This window comes from Armigeres subalbatus, chromosome 3 (genome assembly GCF_024139115.2).
Source record: "Armigeres subalbatus isolate Guangzhou_Male chromosome 3, GZ_Asu_2, whole genome shotgun sequence".
Classification (NCBI taxonomy): Eukaryota; Metazoa; Arthropoda; class Insecta; order Diptera; family Culicidae; genus Armigeres; species Armigeres subalbatus.
Genome location: NC_085141.1, coordinates 91881092 through 91901619, shown reverse-complemented (window position 1 = coordinate 91901619; position 20528 = coordinate 91881092). Strand labels below are relative to the sequence as shown.

Genomic DNA, 20528 nt, shown 5'->3' with positions numbered 1-20528 from the left:
CACAGGCGGTAAGCTATTTCTTGCGGTATTCACAAACATAAATAAAAAGAACTAAAATCTTGATATACGGTTGTAAAAAATGACAACTTGGTTAAGAAACCTGGCAATTAACAACTGTACAGCCGTAATCTGGAAAAGTGACGTAACAGCCATGTTACAACATGCATTTTTTTTTCCATTTTTCTGTTAAAAAGCTCGATGAGTAGTACTCGTTAACACCATTTTTGGGAAATGGCGTATACGTCACTTTTTCAGATTACGGCAGTGTAGATGTCAACCGTCTAAGACGAGTTAAGCACTCTCCATTTAATTCCACCACCGACTAAGTCGAGTCAAGTACAAGACACTGAAGACGACCACACAGTTGTGGTCGAAATACGTATCTGCAAAGATATTGAAATAATTGGTGGAATTAAATGGAGAGTGCTTAACTCGTCTTAGACGGTTGAATACATTCCACTAAAAAGAAAATATTTTTTCTGAACTGTAGATGTGTTAAATAGAAGCGATGCAGCAATGTCACAGTGGGATGATTTGAAAAAGAAGTGGGAAAATTTAGAAAAAATGCGCTGATTTGGGACGAACTTAATATAGCTATTTTAACGGATGTTTCAGATTTTTCGGAAGGCCGTCTGGTGGCCACCTGCGGTCATAGATGAGTAAAAAACATATTTCATCGGGGTTCTGCTAAAACGCACCAGGATGAACAGATTTAAGATATTTCGATAAATTGTTTCATATCAATTCATACATACATTTGTTTTGGGATATCCTCACTCCTCAGCTATGGGTTTGAGCGTTTGAGGCATGTGATCAAATAAATATGTTAAATGAAATCTCGGAAGAAAAGTGGGTCATTTTTTTGTTGGCGCTTGGTGCGATTTGGCAGAACTCGGACCATTTGCAGTTCCCGATTAAAATCTCAGCAACGATCATCGGGAAACAAAGTTAAAGCATGTCAAAGTTGACCATTTTGTTTGAAAATCGGCCCTTGCTAAGCAGGTGTATATCCAGACCAATTATTGCAAACACCGAACTGCCATAAAACACCACCATCACGAGATCGAGACGCACCAAAAAAGGAAAAACGAGTTTGACCCTCAAGAACGACCATCGTAAATCAGTCTGGGTAAGCAGGGAGGTGATAAATTATCTCGTAGTTTGTACAAGATTCACTTCACACGTTCCTATCTTTATTTGAACTCATTTGGTTGGTCCAGGTCAGTATGGGCAAGATCAACAAGTTCCGAACTGGTTTGCTGCAACATTTCCGGGTGCCGTTTGAATAGTTGATTCGCTTGAGCCATGCTATCCAAGATGCACTGCAGGTTCCAATCCTTCCGAAGCAGCGAATCCTTCAGCTCAAAGTGCCCATGACGAATGCAGCGAATACCAACACAATGAGCCACGGATTTCAGATTCAGGCCGATCTCATGTATAAGATTCCCTACGTAGGCTTCCGTTTCGTTGATGGCGTGCATTTCTGGAACATGAAAATCGTAAATCAATTGATGATATAAATTACCAACTCCAGTCCCCACCTATGATGAAAAATGGCCTTCTAAATTCCACCAACCGGATTCCGTAAATCATTGGCTGTGATGTATCCGACGGTCGAATGGTTCCTTTCACAGCCAAATCGTAAGCAGCCTGCGACTGCACATCCACCCCGCAGAGCTCGAACATTTTCTTCTGGTGGGACGCTTGCAGAGAGGCCAACAACCGTTCGATTTTTTCGCTTCCGATGTGCTTTACCGTCGCTTTGCCAATAATCCGCGAATCACCAAAGTGCGTTTCGGTAGCTTTGCCTAGGAAACCGGTAACACGGTATACTCGCAAGGGACGATTCTGCTGTACTCGGTAAGCCTGCGTAAGGCCATCGTTGATACCTACGACTAGAGATGAAAATTATTTCCAAAAATTAGTCAAGTTCTAGTTGCTTCATTAAACCTGAAATTATTATTTTTAAATTAAGGCCACCGTCTCGTGGGCGCTTTGAACAATTTATATGGGAGAGTGGCGTTACACTGATTTTAGAACAACTATTTTGATCAAACCAAATGAAATATTTGACTTCCGAGACAAATTAATATGTCTGAAACTCAATTTGTGCAATTGCACAACATGTGAAAGATTAAGTTCGGAAAATGTATTGGAGGATAACCACTTCCTTCGGTGGGGTTTGATCCCACGAAACCAGTACGCTTTCCCTTCTAAGCTACGAAGGACCTCCGTCGTCTTCCGCAGCTTAGAAGCCGTGGTTGCATCCCCGGGCCGTCCCCAATCTATGTTGTAGGACACTAGGGAATACGTTTACCCTACTGGTCTAAATTTTCAACATGACAATGACGTGGAAAACTTATTCCATCCGAGTTATCCGAGGCTTGTGGTAGACCACTACATCCACTAGAATGCTATGGAATCTATTTATTAGAGGAGGGTTGTTTATTAGAAATAGAAGCCGTTGTATTTATATACATGATAGATGGTTAGACAGTTTGGGATCGCAACGATAGAGTTCGTTATAGTTTAAAAACTTTTTAAATGATTCATGCTGAGGTGGTAATTTTTAAACCACACGCCGATGGTAACCTACTCAAACCCTGAACAATTGTTTCGTGTACAAAAATAAATCATTCTGTTCGTCCAAAAGATTTTAAAGCTGGGTCGCCGAATACCTTCTAAATTTCTTTCCTACAAAGCCCAGGAAAACTGCACTTACCCAAAACTCCGCTGGTCAGCCGACCGTGGTTGGCGCTCATCCTAATTCTGATGTCGTCTGTTTGATAGCGCGGTCCCACCACAAGAACATTATCGGAGAGATCCTCGATGGTGCGAACATGGTAAGCGGAATCCGAACCACTCTCGATGGCAATACGTTGCAAAGGTGGTCGCACTGTGAGTTGGTTGAGATCTGTAACGGACGGGCATTGTCATTACTTTTAAACCTTTTTGGAAGTCGCATTTTTAATTAGGTAATGCATACTAAGATTTGCCTATACTTATATACTGCTGTTATACGCATATTTGCAAGCCTGTTTTTGATCATTAAGTAATCTGGGCTTGATCATGTAGTACAGTCGCCTCTCCCTCCACATGTCGATATTGAAAAGACCATCGAGATAAGGAGACATCGAGGAATGGAAGGAAAATTGAAATGGATGAACGTGTTCTTATTCGATGTATGGCCATATTTTTACAAGTTTAAGTTACTGCAACTTGCGCTATATCTTTGTTATTAGTGAAATTGAAACCACGAACTATTAGGCAGAGCTGTAGAAAAATTAGAATCACAGGCCTACAACACATTTTGAAACAAAGCTTCTGGAATGAGTTGACAATCTACTAAATAATTAAACTCTGATTACTAATCATTTAATGATCGAAAACATCCTTGTATATTAACAAATTCAAAAATATATAATATTCAAGTATATGTGCCGAATCATTATGTACTTACCTCGGCAAAGGTTTCCAATGATTGTGCGGCGGACTTGTTGGACCGTGAGGCCTGCTGGCTTATACAAATTGACTACCCCGTTTAGGTACTTCCAAACAGTAGGGGCATCTTTTATCTTTACGAGTGACATACTTTAGCCTCGAAACTATTTTTACAAACTTAAATATTGCTAATGAAAAATACTCGCAGATATTAATTCTAGTTACACAAATTGCATAAATTTGACCACGCAGTTTTGTTGACGGAATTTATTTCATGTTTGTTATTGTTCGTATTTTCAAACGATCTAGCGTAACATTCGAATTATTCCTATCCCATCAGCATCTTAACCTGCAGTCAGTGTTGGCAAACCCTGACAAACTGTTTAAAGGCCTGCTCTTGTTTAATTATCTTTCTCTTGCAAGCATAGAAGGATAAGATTTGTTCTGAACAGGAAGAAGGTTCCGATAGGTTCCCACAATAAAGATTCATCAGAGATATAAAATAAGATAACATTTTTTGATGGGAAAAATCAATTAGGGGAACAGACGGCTTTGGCAGGTTTTGTTCTATTATTCCCGAATAAAAAATACAGTAGAATAACAATACAATTTATTGTAACACTACTATTTATAACAATAAGTTGGCAATAGATTATATTGTAAATAAAACCATAGAAATACATTAGAATGAATTGTTAAGAACCATTTACTCAAATGTAAATGAAGTTTTCGCAATAGAATGTACGGGTTGTTAAGTATCGTAACTATACAAAATTTGAGATTTTTCCATACATTTTTTTCGTCACACAATAGAGTTTATGGTTAATATATTGTTGAAATATCCGAACAAAACTGTTCAAAATACAATGGATTGTATTGTATTTGTATAGTAAAACAATACGATTTTTGATTTCTCAGTTGTGACAGCTTTACTGTTCAACAATATAATTTAAAGGGAAAAATGCATATTTGGCGCTATGAGGCAAATATTGTTATACAGTTTATATGCAATGTAAAGAAACGTTTCAAAAGTTATCAAAATGTATGAATCTTATGTACAAAAACATTTCAAAAACAATTGCAAGTATTGTTACATTAAAGAAATATGTTGATGTATTGTATCCTCAGTGTTGATACAATCTGTACATGTTAAAAGCAATCGAAGGAGCTGTTGACTGTGCTATCACTTTTCACTTGGTAACGTCTTCATCAAATATTGATTATTAATAAACAAGCTCTTCAACTGATCAGACGTGTCTTTTCATGGTTGTCTGCAAGTCGCCCTAAATTCTATAGGTTGTGGGCCCAGCATATTGTACCGATTAAAGAAGTGGAAGTGGCGTCTACAGCTCAGAACGCAGGAATTACGTAGTTTTCTGGGGAGGGTTTTGATACCTGGCTATTCCGGGTTGAAACCCAATTGGCAGCGCATTGAGTAAAAAGCCGATCGTTGACGAACCACCATGAAGCTACGGTGGAAGAAAAGGCAAGCTACCTACCAGGAGCGGGATGAAGAAGCCAAAGCCTCGATTGTATCCTATAATGCTGACAGTAATCTAGAACATGTTCGGGACATGAACTCGGCCAAAAAGATGTGGGAAAGTTTGAAGAGGACCTTCGGAAAAACTGGATTTGCTGCCTTGAATTTCATCCGACGTTGCCTACATAATCTCAAGATGCCAGAAGGAGGATCTTTGAAGGAGCATTTTTGCAAGTTTGATGAACTTATTCGCCAACTCAAGAACGCAGGATCGGAGATGTGTGAAAAGGATGTTATCAGTCAGCTGTTTATGACACTACCTGCCGTGTATGATACAGTTACAACTGCTTTGGAAAATCTGAAAGACGAAGAACTTAAAATAGATGTTGTGAAAGCTAGATTATTGGCGGAGGAGCAAAAGAGAGCTGGAAGAGAAGAGGTTCATGAGCGGCATAGTGAAGCTGTTTTGGCCGCCAAGTCACGGCGAATTGGAAGAGACGAAGACTATGGAACCGGTCATGGTGAAGCAAGGTCTGGATTGTACAGAGGTAAAAATAGAGCGTTTCCGGGAAAGTGTTTTGGATGTGGGGAATTTGGACATAGGCGATTCGAATGTTCAAAATGATTGAGAAAACTGGCAGAGCACATGTAGCTGAGATACCAATAGATCGGGAAGTTGCACTGATGATGACAGAAAGCGAGAAAGCGGGAACTGAAAACGAGTTGGAGTGGATTATAGACAGCGGTGCCAGTCGGCATATGGTCAATGAAAAAGATTTATTTGATGTACTTGAAGATTTACCAGAACCTGTGAAGATCGATTGCGCAAAGGATGGTGAAAGCATGTGGGCTACAAAAGGTGGCACTGTGTCAGGAAGATCAGTAATTCATGGAGAGACTATAGCATTTAAAGTAGGAGAAGTTGTGTATGTTCCGAATCTTACGTTCAATCTCTTATCACTGAGGAAGCTAGTGAAGGCTGGAGTGACGGTTGATTTTCAAGCTGAAAAGGCAGTTATGATGCAAGGCAATCGTTTAGTGGGTGAAGCTAAAGTTAGAGGAAATTTGTACTATTTTCGGATGTGGAAGAATAAGAAAGATACTGCTCTGATGTCAAAATTGAATTACGAAAGTCAAACTGCGTTATGGCACCAAAGGTATGGACATCTAGGATTCAAGAACTTAGAAAAGCTGAAGAAATCTGCAATGGTCGTTGGTCTAGATTCGTTAAGAAAATGTGAAGAATTTTTCTGCGAGCCCTGTATGGAGAGTAAGTTGGTGCGATTGCCGTTTAATGGATCGAGACCGGCGACGAGTCGACCTTTAGAAAGAATTCACACGGATGTTTGCGGAAAGATAACACCTCCTACATACGACGATAAAAAATATTTTGTTAGTTTCATCGATGATTTTTCTCATTACGCTGTTGTATTTCTGATGAGTAACAAGAATCAAGTTTTCCATTATTTCAAAGTGTATGAAGCTATGGTTACTGCCAAATTTGGAAAGAAAATCGAAACTCTGAGGTGTGATTTGGGTAGCGAATATTTCTCAAATGAACAGTTATTTTTTTATGAAAAACAAGGAGTACAGGTGGAGTCCACAGTCGCATACACACCACAGTTAAATGGGGTAGCAGAAAGATTCAATCGTACTATAGTAGAAAAGATGAGAGCTATGTTAGTATCATCTGGTGCGCCAAAGACGTTTTGGGGAGAAGCCATTTTGAATTCAGTATACGTAACCAACAGAAGTCCTTGTGAAGCTTTGAAAGATCTGGCCACGCCTGCGGAGTACTGGAATGGACAGAAACCTGATGTTAGTAAACTAAGAGTGTTTGGTTGCCTCGGATTCTCCTGGATTCCAAAGCAGAAACGCGGAAAACTCGATCCAACAGGACAACGGTGTGTAATGTTGGGGTACGCTCCAAACGGTTATCGACTATGGGATCGTGAAAATCAAAAAATGTTTGTTGCCCGCGATGTGAAGTTCAACGAATCAGCATTTCCATACAAAGAAGATGATGTGCGGCCATCTATAATAACTGTGTCTGATGAATTTCCAACATTGAAACAAAAACCAATAAGTGTTCCTGTAGTAAATATTGTAACGAACGAGATAGACGGTCAGCAAAATGATGTCCCTACAGACGAAGAATATGTAGATGCAAATATCTCGGTACCCGAGGAAGAACAAGATGCACTCCCACCACAATTAAATGGGAACTCTCAAGAGGAGAATGTTCCGAGGTCTAGTGGTCGGGAGTGCCGGAGACCAGGTTGGTTGCATGATTTTGTTTCTTCCTATCGAGCTTTTTCTGCTGCTGTTAACGATTCACAGATTCCGTCAAAATATTCGGAAATTGAAGGTCACTTAAACCAAATTCATTGGAAACGTGCCGTTGAGGAGGAATTGATGTCTCTTGTGAAAAATAACACGTGGGAGTTCGTTAGATGTCCTGATGCTGTTTCGCTGGTTCCATGTAAATGGGTTTTTACTATCAAAACAGATGCAGATGGAAATCCTGTGAGGTACAAAGCGAGACTAGTGGCGAAAGGATTCATGCAGCGAAAGCACTTGGACTACGAAGAAACTTTTGCTCCGGTGGCAAAGCTTGCAACGATTAGGACTTTACTGGCATTAGCTAATGAATTGGATTTATCAATTTTCCAAATGGATGTCAGGACAGCATTCTTAAACGGCCAATTACGTGAGAAGGTTTACATGGCCGTTCCAGAGGGGGTAGCTGCAGTTCCAGGAGAGGTGTGTCTTTTGAAACGTTCATTGTATGGTCTAAAACAATCATCTAGGTGTTGGAACAATCGATTTAACGAGTTTTGATCAGCCTTGGCTTCCGTCGTTCCCGCCATGATTATTGCTTGTATGTGAAGAGTGGAGGAAAAGATGCGGTATATCTTATCATTTACGTTGATGATCTTCTTATTGCTGGACAAGACACTGGAGCCGTGCGAGATATTCAAGATAAATTGAAACAAGAATTCGAAATGGCTGACATGGGCGAAGTACATCATTTCTTGGGCATCAAGGTTGAGCGTAATGTAGCAGCAGGTTCATTGTCACTTTCTCAAACGGGTCAAGTTGATAAACTTCTACAACGTTTTGGAATGGAGCAGTGTAACCCAGTCAAAACCCCAGCGGAACCAAACCTGCAGTTAAACAAATATGAAGGTAACAGCAAAAATCCATACCGCGAGTTAATTGGTGGTTTGATGTACATAATGATGGGAACCAGACCTGATTTATGTTATATTGTTGGATATTTGGCTCGATTTCAAGATGCAGCTGGCGAACCACATTGGCAACAAGCAAAACGTGTTTTGAGGTACTTGCAAGGAACTAAAACTATGAAACTAACATACTACAAAAGAAACTATCAGCCTATTGTTCATGCCTTTGCTGATGCTGATTATGCAAGTGATGAAGTAGACAGAAAATGCGTTTCAGGATATTTACTAAAGGTTTATGGAAATACAGTAATTTGGTCATCGAAGAAGCAGCAGTCCGTTGCGATGTCGTCAACAGAAGCAGAATATGTGGCCATGAGTGCCTGTTCCAGTGAAGCTATTTGGTTGGGAGGGCTGTTGAACGATTTACTGCCAACTAAAACAATCTTTCCAATACCAATTTCGGAGGATAATCAAGGTGCAATTGCTATGTCCAAAACCGAAGAAACGAAACGAGTTAAGCACATTGATGTAAAATATCATTTTATCCGTGATGCTGTGAAACAAGAAAAAATCAAGATCAATTACGTGCCAACACACGATCAGGAGGCAGATATGCTGACCAAATCTTTGCCTTCAGCTATATTTCAAGAATTTCGAAAAAGGATCGGTTTATTGTAATATTTCAAGCAAGTCAACAAGAGGGGGTGTTAAAAGCAATCGAAGGAGCTGTTGACTGTGCTATCACTTTTCACTTGGTAACGTCTTCATCAAACATTGATTATTAATAAACAAGCTCTTCAACTGATCAGACGTGTCTTTTCATGGTTGTCTGCAAGTCGCCCTAAAATCTATAGTACAACCATCAAGAAACAATGTATCCTATTGTATACCGTACATTGTATGGTAATTCAAATGTTAACACTATTGAACCAATAGTATACATTTTTATCCGGGAATTGGCAGGGGGGTTGTTGTCGACCGAATTTTATGAAATTTGGCCACAATATTCTTTGATATGCAAAGAATGTTTGGGCCAAATTTGAGCATAATCAGTCATAAAAAAAACCCCTGACAATAATAGGCCTTTTCATGTGACACTGCAGAGACTGCACTTGTTTACAACCGCTGAACAGGCCCGCAACCCCGAAGCTGTCACTTTCATAGAAGAACTGTCAATTGACGGTAAAATCAGCTGTTTTAAAACGTCTCGTGAAAAGGCCCATAGAACAAAACCTGCCAAAGCCGTTATTACCCCTATTATTTTAATTGGATTCCATTAGAGGCCGCGGAAGAAACGCGGATAGGTATGTGCCGCCAATCGAACCGTCAAAAAACAGCAGCCAATCGAGCAGGAGACCTGTCAAGCAGCCAAAATGTTGGCTCAAATACTGAAAACTACAAAATTCGATTTTTTCAATTTTTAAATAAACAAAATTGAATGTATTTTAATATAATATATGCAATTCATTTATAGATTATGAAATGAAATTACATTGTTTATTGGATTCTATTGTTATGTGATGTGGACATATAAAATAGCGGATTGTGAGATTTCATCTACATAAGCCATTTCTTTCTTTTCATGTGTTGTTCTTTGATGAAGAAGATTGGATGTAGTGTTGGCAGAGTCATATTTTCTATCCGCGTTTCTCTTATTCAGGCCAGAGTGTATGTAATTAAGAGTGGCGACATGTGCCGCTTTTGACAGGTCTCCTGCTCGTTTGGAACACGATTTTGTATGGGAATGACAGATGAATTTTGTTCCAATTCTGACAGTGTCGCCACTCTTAATTATACATACACTCTGATTCAGGCCTCTAGATTCCATATTCTATTTATATCCGCCGGACTACAGTAGAGCGGCGATGTCGAAAAAATCGCACAGCCCTAAAAAATGTTTTTGTTTTGACGGTTTTGACAAAAGATATTTTAGTTACTATAGTAACTATAGATCATTGCGCGCGGCAAACCTAACCTCACAATTTTGACAGGTACTGGTCCTGTTGTTTACGTTTCAGACTTAGATTTTTTTTGTTCCAAATGAAATATGAATATTTCACGATGTTACTTTCTGCACATTCCGCATTGAAATACAACAACGTTTATGAGCTTATTGATAATAATCGACCAGGTAATCCAGAGAATAACAGAAGAATCTGAAAATTAAAATTGAATCGACTGTAAACAACAGGACCAGTACCTGTCAAAAGTCATGCGTGACGTCACTGTGCAATGGAGTATAGTGTCACAGCAGAACAAAGGGAACCGAAGCGACAATCTTTATCTATAGATAAAGATTGTCGCTTCGGTTCCCTTTGTTCTGCTGTCCGAAACATGTGTGGTACATACCTGTCAAATCGTATGGATTTTCCTTCTTTGACATTTAGCTCCCCTATCCTCGCCAGCAAAAGATGTTCCGGACAGCGACGACAGCGACAATATTTATCTAGTAACTAAAATATCTTTTGTTTTGACATGCAGTTCTATGAAATTATGTGAAATTTACGAAGACTTAGTTCAGTTTCATAAAGTTTATTAAATAAATTTTACGAGATATTTAAACACTTTTGGTTACAAAACTCATGAATATATTCTATAAGGATTATGAATGATTTTACTTTAAAATCGATAGCGGCCGATTTAGTACCGGCAAATTATTTATCCGTGGCCAACAATGCTCGAGTTAATCGGGACAAACAGATTAAGATTCTGCTGGAAAAGGTTGGTTCCAAATGCGTATCGCGATCCCACAGTGCTTTAAATGAAATTTAATGTGTCCTCCCTACAGAAAAAGCTACCGCAAAATGGATGGGATAATGCAACGATCGAGTACTTCGTAAACGAACTAGCCTTGATGGACAGTAACAATTTTCCGAGCCGCTGTGGCGTTGGGGAACGGGAAGCCAGGGTCATTTGCGGTTGTTTTATTTAACATTATATGAAGTACCAGGGCGTAATTCGTAATACATACTTTCAGATCTAGTCAAACGACGTCATTATAACTTTGCTCACGGTATCGGCAGATCGGGCAATTTGACCGATGCCCAACCCAAAGCAGCCGGATCCACGATTCTGAACAATCTGACAAACGCTTTGCTGCTGGATCTGATTCGGGAAGCAGGCGTTAACAACTGCAGGAAAGCTATATTGGTCCCATTGGCAACCGGGATGGCTATGCTGATGACGTTGTTGACATTGAAGGCGGGTCGACCGCAGGGCAGGTACGTGTTATGGTCCAGAATAGACCAACAATCGTGCTTTAAAAGCGTTCAATCATCTGGTTTGATTCCGGTTGTAATTGATACCGTTCCGGTAGAAGAAAGGGGAGATTGTGTCCTTGGAACTGACATTGGTACTTTTCGTGATAAAATAGTCGAGTTAGGTGCCTGCAACATTTGCTGCATACTTTCCACAACCAGCTGTTTTGCTCCTCGAACATGTGACAGTATTATAGAGTTAGGAAAATTATGTCAAGAATACGACGTTCCTCACGTGGTTAACAACGCTTATGGGTTACAGAGTACTTATCTCACTCACCAACTGGAGCAAGCAAACCGAATCGGTAGGGTTGATGCTTTCATTCAGAGCACTGACAAAAACTTACTGGTTCCAGTGGGAGGTGCTATTATTGCGGGGTTTGATGGGGATATTGTTGAACGAGTTTCTAAATTCTACCCCGGAAGAGCATCAAGCTCGCAGTCCTTAGATGTGCTCATGACGCTCCTGTCATTGGGAAAGACCGGCTACACAAATCTGGTTATTAAAAGAAAAGAACTGCATCAATATCTGTTGAACAGATTGACTGAAACAGCCGAGAAGTTTGGCGAACAAGTCATGTCGGGGAAGAATCCTATCTCTATTGCGTTTACTTTAAAAACATTCGGCAGTAACCAGCAATTGATTGGATCAATGCTGCATCGCAGGGGAGTATCGGGCTGTCGGGTGGTGAGTGGAATTGAACAGAAATGTATTGCCGGTGTCGCGTTTAAAGCATGGGGCTCCCATCGCAATGAAACGACGGTGCCTTACTTAACTGCGAGTGCTGCTCTGGGTGTTAGCCGAGAAGAAATAGACGGGTTTATCGTTAAAATAGAACAAGTTCTCAACGACCATAGGAGAACACTTTGTTAGTAATATTGAACAAATTTGGTTATAGCTTTATGAGTTTCCAAAAACATTATTATAGGAACATGTTTAAATAAATGGTCTAAAATTGATTCAGTCAACCCGTTTCATTTATTTTATGACTAATAACCCTCGTCCGATGTTTCAATTTCATATCCACTGTATTGAGTCAAAAGTATTCGTCGCGCTTCCTGGTGGTCCGCCTTGCCGTAGCCCTGCGAATATCCATAAATTTTTATCCATTTCCGGTCGGCGCGATGTTCAATTCGGCCTCCTCCAAGGCACTCCGTTGCCAGGCCCAGTCCTTCGAGCGAGGAGCTCACCTCATCATAGATATCCGAATGCCAATTGGCACGAGCGAATCCCCGAACAATGTTTTTGCTTGGCTCGCTGCCATCAGATTTCTCCTTCCCATAGACCTTGATCAGCACGTATTTGAAGATTCCCTCGTCGATCTCCACTGGCGGGACTGCTTCCAATTTAGCATCTACCATGATGTTAAACGAACGAACTGATGAAGTGACTGCAAAGAATGAAAAATGTTAAGTTCTTAATAGTAAAATGCATATTTTTTACTGACCACAGGATGCTCTACCAAATCTAAAAATATCCCGGCAAAATAAACGATACACAATCATAACAAAAACGAAGAAGCGAGCCGAATCAGCGGAATCAGCCGGATCACTTCGCACTGACACTTTTCTTCAGCTATTAGGCTTTCAGCGATCGTGTTCGTACACGCACGTTTCACTCACACTTTTACTCGGTTTGTTTGCAACCACGAGCAGCTGTCACGGCAAAATCAAATGGGATTGTTTGCAACCACGAACCTGCGTTCGTGTTGGTGAGAAATGTCGGCGAGACCCTATTGACGTTAGGAAATGTCATTGAAGATAGAGCTGTGCGTAATTTAATTTCTGTTTTTTGAAAGGCTTGGGCGATGTGTGAAAAAATCGATCATATTTTTTGCGTGACTTATCTAATGACACACCATTGACCAATACATAGACGGAGTGGTGGCCAGTTTTCCGGGCACCACTTTATACCCCTGGGGAGTGAAGCATTACAATTATTACAACCACTTGTCCGTTGAGAAGCCCCTCAGTTCGAACCGCGTCAGTTTGACAACAGTAGTGTCAGTTACACATTTTTGTTTACCTCTGGTTCTGGTTCAGTCAGTTTGGTTGGGAATCGAAATTATCAAATCCGGAGATAATTTCGCGTTTCGCGTTCGCTTCGTGCAGCGTAGTTATTGCTCTAAAGTGTAATTCACTTGGTGATTCGTGTTCGTGGAAACTAAAATCGGTCTGTGCGAGTTGTAAACGGGAGCCACAAATACAGTAGTTCACCAGAGAAAGTGAAGCAATAAGACGTTATTGAATTAACGTTAACATCATTCACAAAGAAGTTCCTTTGTTCCGACACATTTGAACAAAAGATACTTCAAAGGAAAAAGCGACAGATAGCCATCCTGAGCCAATCCGGCCCCCAGCTTTGCGGCTCTGGATTATGAAAAAGTTGATCCCGAGAGAAGCTGCCCGTTTGTGAAAAAGGCAAGATTTCAAATGAAGTTCCGAATGAAATGATTCTTCAAGCTGCATTCGCCGGTGGCTTCGTCCTTGGTCTGCTACAAAAATGCATTCCTTCTGCAAACTCGTATGGCATTACTTTGCCTCACAACTAGGAAACTCAGGTAGTAGTTAATAATCTTTGGTTTTTATTGCTGTTTATTTATTCCAATTGAACTATGTTTTTCAGAAGTTGAAAGCATGTCACCCTTGGAGAATGAGGTCCTAAATTTTCGACCGCAACTACACCCAAACAACTAAACACCGTAAGCGCACTCAACACAATCTATACAACAAGAATTCTCCACTACGCATCGATTGTGCCAGTGGTATGACATCTGCGGATTGGAAGTTGGAGATACCGTCTGAAGATCGGAACAATTTTATGATTCAAATAATTCAGCAGCTAGGTGATCATTTTTTTAAGTATGTCCGGAATTGTCTCATAAGAATTGCATCAAAGTTGGATGGAGGGGATATACGTTTCCTGTGGCAGAAAATCATGGGCTATTAGCTTGTGCCCAGCCGAATGCTATACATATCGCCATCGACGAACTGGACTTACTGTTAATGAGCAAGCGCAACATCTACACTGCTCGCCTCACTATTCCAACCAGTTCTCAGCATGCACTGGACAACATATGCGGATTTGAGGCGCGGGCGCTTGGAGACCGCTGTTCCTTTTTGGCTGTCGTACAACTGACACAAATTCTTGTTTGAGCTACAAAACTGTTTTTACCAATAAATAATATATATTATAAATGGTTGTATGTCAATGCCCAGAATACCAATCCCCAGAATCAGTTCCCCAGAATGGTATTTCCCAGAATTCCATTTCCCAGAACGACCAATTCTCCAGAATGATATTCCCCAGAATGCACCATTTCCCGGAAAAGAAATCCCCAGAATGACCCATTCCCCAGAAAAAAATCCCGAATGACCCATTCCCCAGAAACCAAAAACCCAGAATGACCCGTTCCCCAGAAAAAGGTATCAGTCTAAGAAACTATGTTTTTCGCTGTCATTTCTATAAATTAAAAATACTAGATAGGTACTATATTTCTATGCAAAAATACTTATATTGAGGTACGCATTTGCCCGGAATAAGACAAAACGACATATGCTGCCTTATTTTAAAGCACGCATTTGCCCGGAATGGAGCCCATTTGATATGTTCGTTAGGGCTCACATATAATACGAAGGAGCATATAATCCATTATACTCGTTGTTCATATTGGGGGAAGCCCATATGGCATAATGCCGTTTGGCATAATGACCATTTGGCATAATCGTTGAAAAGAGTATGAAATGCAATGGGTCGTAAGAATATATGATTTCCATTTTTAGAAGTATGTATTTACCTGGAATAAGACAATAGAGTAGATGACTCTTTTTTTAAAAGTATGCGTTTGCCCGGAAAAAGGCAAACGAGTAGTTAACTACCCGAGCAAAGCCTGAAATCATAATGAGAGCAAAAAGAAAACATATTTTGATATCGTCATCAAATTGAAATCATAAACTTAATCATAAACATAAAAATCATATCATAAACATAAACATAAACAACACATCATAAACATTAACTTTGATATTCATGATTGATAACTTATTTAGGTATCAAATTGATGTTGATTTCTGAATAATATGAACTGATATTAAACTGATTACTTATTTCGTTATCCAAAACCAATATCAATAGGGGAACTGTACCAGTTTTGGCCATGTTCCTAATTTGGCCAGTTTCTCGCATAACTCCAAAAATAAAGCAATTTTCGAGGGTTTTATTAGCTCTAACAGGAGATATATCCCTCATGCTTCTTCACTGTTGAAACTGGTTGAAATTTTTAGGAAATTTTTCGTTTTTCAGGGTTGGCCAAATTAGGCACTAAGGTGGCCAAAACCGGTACACTTCCCCTATCAGTTTTCGATTTGCTCTCATCGACAGCAGAAATAGTTTTCAATTTGATGTCACAGTAAGATTTTTCTGCTATACATTTTGTTATTTTAACCGTTAAAACGACCAAAAGGATATCATGCTGAGTTATCAAAATTAGGCGGTTTCACAACAACAAAATTAGTTATCGATTTGCTCTCCATCTTTGCTCGGATACTTCTTCAAAAGTATGCATTTGCTCGGAAAAGGTAAAAGAGTAAATCACTCATTTTTTTGAAGTACGCATTTGCCCGGGATAATGCAAAAGAGTAGATGACTCCTTCTTTAAAAGTACGCATTTGCCCGGGATAATGCAAAATATCAGATGACTTCTTCTTTAAAAGTATGCGTTTGCCCGGAAAAAGGCAAACGAGTAGATAACTACTTCTTCAAACGTACGCATTTGCCAGGAAAAGGCAGAAGAGTAAATGACTCCTTCTTTAAAAGTACGCATTTGGCCGGGATGAAGCAAAAGAGTAGATGACTCCTTCTTTAAAAGTATGCATTTGCCCGGAATAAGGCAAAAGAGTACATGACTCCTTCTTTAAAAATACGCATTTGCTCGGGATGAAGCAATTACGAAGTATTAAGACTAAGCTAGGAAATGGTGCATTCTGGGGATTAGGACATTCTGGGGAATGTCTTTCGGGGGATGGAGGCATTCTGGGAAATGTCTTTCGGGGGATAGGGGCATTCTGGGGAATGTCTTTCTGGGGATTGTGGTATTCTGGGGAATGGTTTTCTGGGGAGTAGTGCATTCAGGGGAATCACTTTCTGGGCAATGGGTTTCTGGGGTATGACATACAATCTTATAAATAAATAAACAATTTCAAATTACATACAATAGTGCTGAATGATTCTCAAGATTTCTCTCTCCTTCCCGCATAATAGAAAAACAATGTGGAATATTTTATTGGAATAGTTTTATTGAAAAAATCGATATCCTCGAATGCTTATAATATGTGCTTAATAGTCTACCCATACTAAAAAAAACAATGAGTTTAAATTCAATATAATCGATAGAAGAAAACTTAAAAAAGTTATCAGCATGGGTTGGTATTGCAACGGAAATGAGTTTCACCGTTATAATTAATTTCAGTCAAATTTAACACTGCAAGTACCAACCCCTGCAAACAACGTGGAACTGTAACAACTATGTTTTATCAAAAGTTATTTTTATCTGTGTTTTTTATAATCCAGTTTGTGAAAAATAAGCAAGAAAAATAAATTGCTGTTATGGTTGCCATGGAACACAACTTTATGGGCACACCGCTATTGTATTTTGAATAATTTCGCAACCTGCACCACTCTCCTGGTTGTTCACATGCTTGCTCTAAGGATAGACAATTTCATTTCACTTGTGAGCAGCTTTACTGGTACATTGTGACGGCATGGGCCTTCTTGATATGCTTAGGCTAATACAGTGGTGTAATACTTGGGCTACATCACCCTGTGCTGGTTCAAATTTGACGATCCCAATTCATGTATGCATAGTCCTCATCCCTTTGTTGATCATGTTGGTGACGTTTGCCCTAAATTTCTATCGATCTCACATGACGCACTCGTTCGAAGTAACCGTTTCTAGCATTCAGGAATTATAGATTCTAAAAGAACAAGTCAAATGCAATAGAATGCAACGGTAACGGCAGGATTTTATAGGAAATATATGGGCTAATTGAGAAATCCTACGTTCATGGCTTAACGAGACTCCGTATCAGTCTATGCAAATCGCTTGATCCGTATTTCTATCATCACCAACACGGGCCACCGTGTCAGATCATCAAGGTCCTTAAGTCCATCATTTCAAATCGGAATCAATGCGCACGTGTTTGGGCCCTCCTTAGCCGTACGGTAAGACGCGCGGCTACAAAGCAAGACTATGCTGAGGGTGGCCGGGTTCGATTCCCGATGCCGGTCTAGACAATTTTCGGATTGGAAATTGTCTCGACTTCCCTGGGCATAGAAGTATCATCGTGTTAGCCTCATGATATACAAATGCAAAAATGGTAACCTGGCTAAGAAACCTCGCTGTTAATAACTGTGGAAGTGCTTAATGAACACTAAGCTGCGAGGCGGCTCTGTCCCAGTGTGGGGATGTAATGCCAATATAAAAAAAAAAGAAGAAGCACACGTGTGATCATGATTTCTTTTCCACAATGAAACATTATTAAACTGATCTTTACACTTTTTTCAGAGTGTATCTAAAGTGAACGTAAGTCTGTAATATTAATATTATTATGTTTACTCCAGACCAGACACGATGTTTTGTCATAAAAGGCCGGGAAGGCCGATATTTATATATTAATCAACTTAGCCCAACGAATTGAAGTGGTGTCTATCTATGTGCGCAATTATCAATCAACAATTGTTTTCGCACTTATCTGGGTAGCTCCAATGGGAATCCATTGTTTCCTATTAAAAATAGGCCAGATCAAAATATGTATATGATTATGACCGAATAGTATGTATATAGTATTACCAAAAAACTATGTTTTATAATATATCAGAAAGGCAGTATTACCGCTAGGTGGATTACTCAGGGTTTTTGTTTTATATTCAAGTAAACCTTATTTATATCAATTAACCCTTAAATGCGCATTGTTGTTTTAAAACAACAAACCGAAAATACGTTTAATGTTAATAATTTCAATGGTTATTTACCGTAAAAATATTTCCGACGATTTCTAAAAAAAATCGCCTTGCGCCTTTAAGGGTTAATCAATAAATGTGATAATGCGCATATTTGAAATAGGTATACTATAAAAAGGCAACTCCTAATAAAATAACGTTTATTCATTGTCGGTTTTTTAAGCTAACATGCTTTTATTTTATTTTTTGTTATGTTATATGTTTGTTTAAAAGATTTATTCTTGCTGTTGCTGTTGTGTTGAGCCATGCTTCTGCTTGGAGCTTTGTCGGTATACTTAGAATGCTACAGCTGCTGCCAGTCAACTCACCGACGGCGCTTCTGTTCTGATCGTTTCTTATGCTGTTCTGATTATCGATTTTTCGCTTTTATATCCGGTTCCTCCTTTAGCGATTCTGGGACCCCATGTGACAGCTGTTGTTAACGATGTTGCTTCTGGTCCGATAGAGGCAACACTTCCAGACGTAGTTGCTGCTGGTGATGCTTATCCGATCAAAACATCGAAAGCAATGAGCATGGAATCAAAACATACGTCGATGTGCCGATGATAATAGGTCATATATGGTCACCACGCCAGTGTAGATTTGCGCTTGTACAGGACTATAGATAGTGGAATATATAGATGAGCGAAGATAAATCCTCTGTCTCCAAACGAACTGTCAAACGTGTCTCCAAACGAGCATGACGTCACGATTTCAATGGAAACGTTAAGGGCTGTGACGTCATATACGCGTGTGCACGGGCAAAAAATCGACTCAGCCATGCATTCGCTCATCTATAGATTCTACTATCTATATACAGGACGAACGTCGATGGTGAATAATCCGGAGACGTATAATGCATATGAGGTGGCGTTTTGGTATGCCGCCTGTCTGATGTTCCTTTTTATTCAGACTCTAATGCTGACGGTGTGAATCCTCCATTCATGAAACTTGCATTGTCGCATGTCAGATGTTCCTTTTTATTCAGACTCTGAAGCTGACAGTGCGAATCCTCCGTCCATGAAACTTGCATTTGAATAAACATTATTTCGTTCCGGTGGCCGTCCCAGCTGTCCTGGAGACAATAGTGGCGGTGGTAGTGATGGCATAGGTGGCAAACCACTGAAAACATCTTATTCAATACACCTACTTTCTGGAGGCATCTGCGGAATTGGCACTAGCGGAAGTTTCCATTCGGAGGAATTCCAAAATTGCTATTTCAAACTCGAACCGAACCATCACTTCAGAGGAGCAGAGACGATGGTATTATATAGAGACACGCGGAGAGAATAAAATCATTTCTGGCTTCACGGCCAGCAGACAAAAAAATCTGTGCGATCGGCAACATAAAAATTTGTGAGAACTTGAAGTGACTCTCAGTGTGAGCAGTTATTTCGTTTGCTCCAACTACATATTTATTTTTCTTTAGCACCATTTCCTTATATTCAACAATAAATATGATTAAATACCATATATAAATATGCTATGAGAACTCTGAAAACATCTTCATATACTGAACTTTTCAAACTTTTTTATGATTTCTATAATGTTGATTACAATACCTATCTTGCATTTAGTACCGATTGGTAATGTTTGTTTACTTTGCTCGTTTGGTACCGCGTTTGACGGTTCGTTTGGTACTTTCGGCTTCACTGTTTGCGGGTCTCTATCTATAAACAACGTCTCTGCAGAGGAGCAAAACAAACGAACAAACTGTCAAAACGTCGAGAGGGGTAAGTCAAAGGCTTCGTAAATTGAATGTAACGGAATGTAATTCGTCACCCACGAGGGGTATTTTTCTCAAAATAAAGAAGAAGACATGGTGCCCGAATTTTTAATGCTTTTGTACTGGACATTGCGGTCTATGTATTGGTCTATGGACACACTGGTGGTACAATTGTACTTAAGTACCATATGGTATAAGAATCTTGAAATGAATACCATATCAATTATTGTCTTTATTAAAGATAGTCTTGGAATAATTTTCTTGTTCTCTTCTACCATGGTACAAAGTACCACAGGTGTGTCCTTAGTATTATATGGGGCACACACTTGTGGTATTCGTACCATGGTACCTCGCATGGTACAAGGCGACAAGAAAATAATTTCAAAGCTATCTTTAATTAAGACAATAATTGGTATGGCACTCATTTCAAGATTTTTGT

General features: G+C 39.6%; 3 protein-coding genes across 3 annotated transcripts; 1 reads left to right on the top strand and 2 right to left on the bottom strand.

The window, feature by feature from the left end:
• Positions 1 to 1171: 1171 nt before the first annotated feature.
• LOC134227380 (pseudouridylate synthase TRUB2, mitochondrial) lies at positions 1172 to 3748 on the bottom strand. The gene is made up of 4 exons (XM_062708798.1): positions 3461 to 3748; positions 2723 to 2914; positions 1542 to 1895; positions 1172 to 1483 (listed from the first exon to the last, which is right to left on the bottom strand). The coding sequence occupies exons 1-4, from the start codon at positions 3588 to 3590 to the stop codon at positions 1194 to 1196; spliced, it is 966 nt and encodes a 321-aa protein (XP_062564782.1). The 5' UTR covers positions 3591 to 3748; the 3' UTR covers positions 1172 to 1193.
• A 6844-nt stretch (positions 3749 to 10592) lies between these two features.
• On the top strand, positions 10593 to 12326 carry LOC134226246 (O-phosphoseryl-tRNA(Sec) selenium transferase). The gene is made up of 3 exons (XM_062706891.1): positions 10593 to 10830; positions 10898 to 11027; positions 11087 to 12326. Exons 1-3 carry the CDS (start codon positions 10714 to 10716, stop codon positions 12238 to 12240), a joined length of 1401 nt encoding a protein of 466 aa, XP_062562875.1. The 5' UTR covers positions 10593 to 10713; the 3' UTR covers positions 12241 to 12326.
• LOC134226247 (sex-regulated protein janus-A-like) lies at positions 12327 to 12972 on the bottom strand. The gene is made up of 2 exons (XM_062706892.1): positions 12815 to 12972; positions 12327 to 12757 (listed from the first exon to the last, which is right to left on the bottom strand). The coding sequence occupies exons 1-2, from the start codon at positions 12870 to 12872 to the stop codon at positions 12357 to 12359; spliced, it is 459 nt and encodes a 152-aa protein (XP_062562876.1). The 5' UTR covers positions 12873 to 12972; the 3' UTR covers positions 12327 to 12356.
• Positions 12973 to 20528: the final 7556 nt, after the last annotated feature.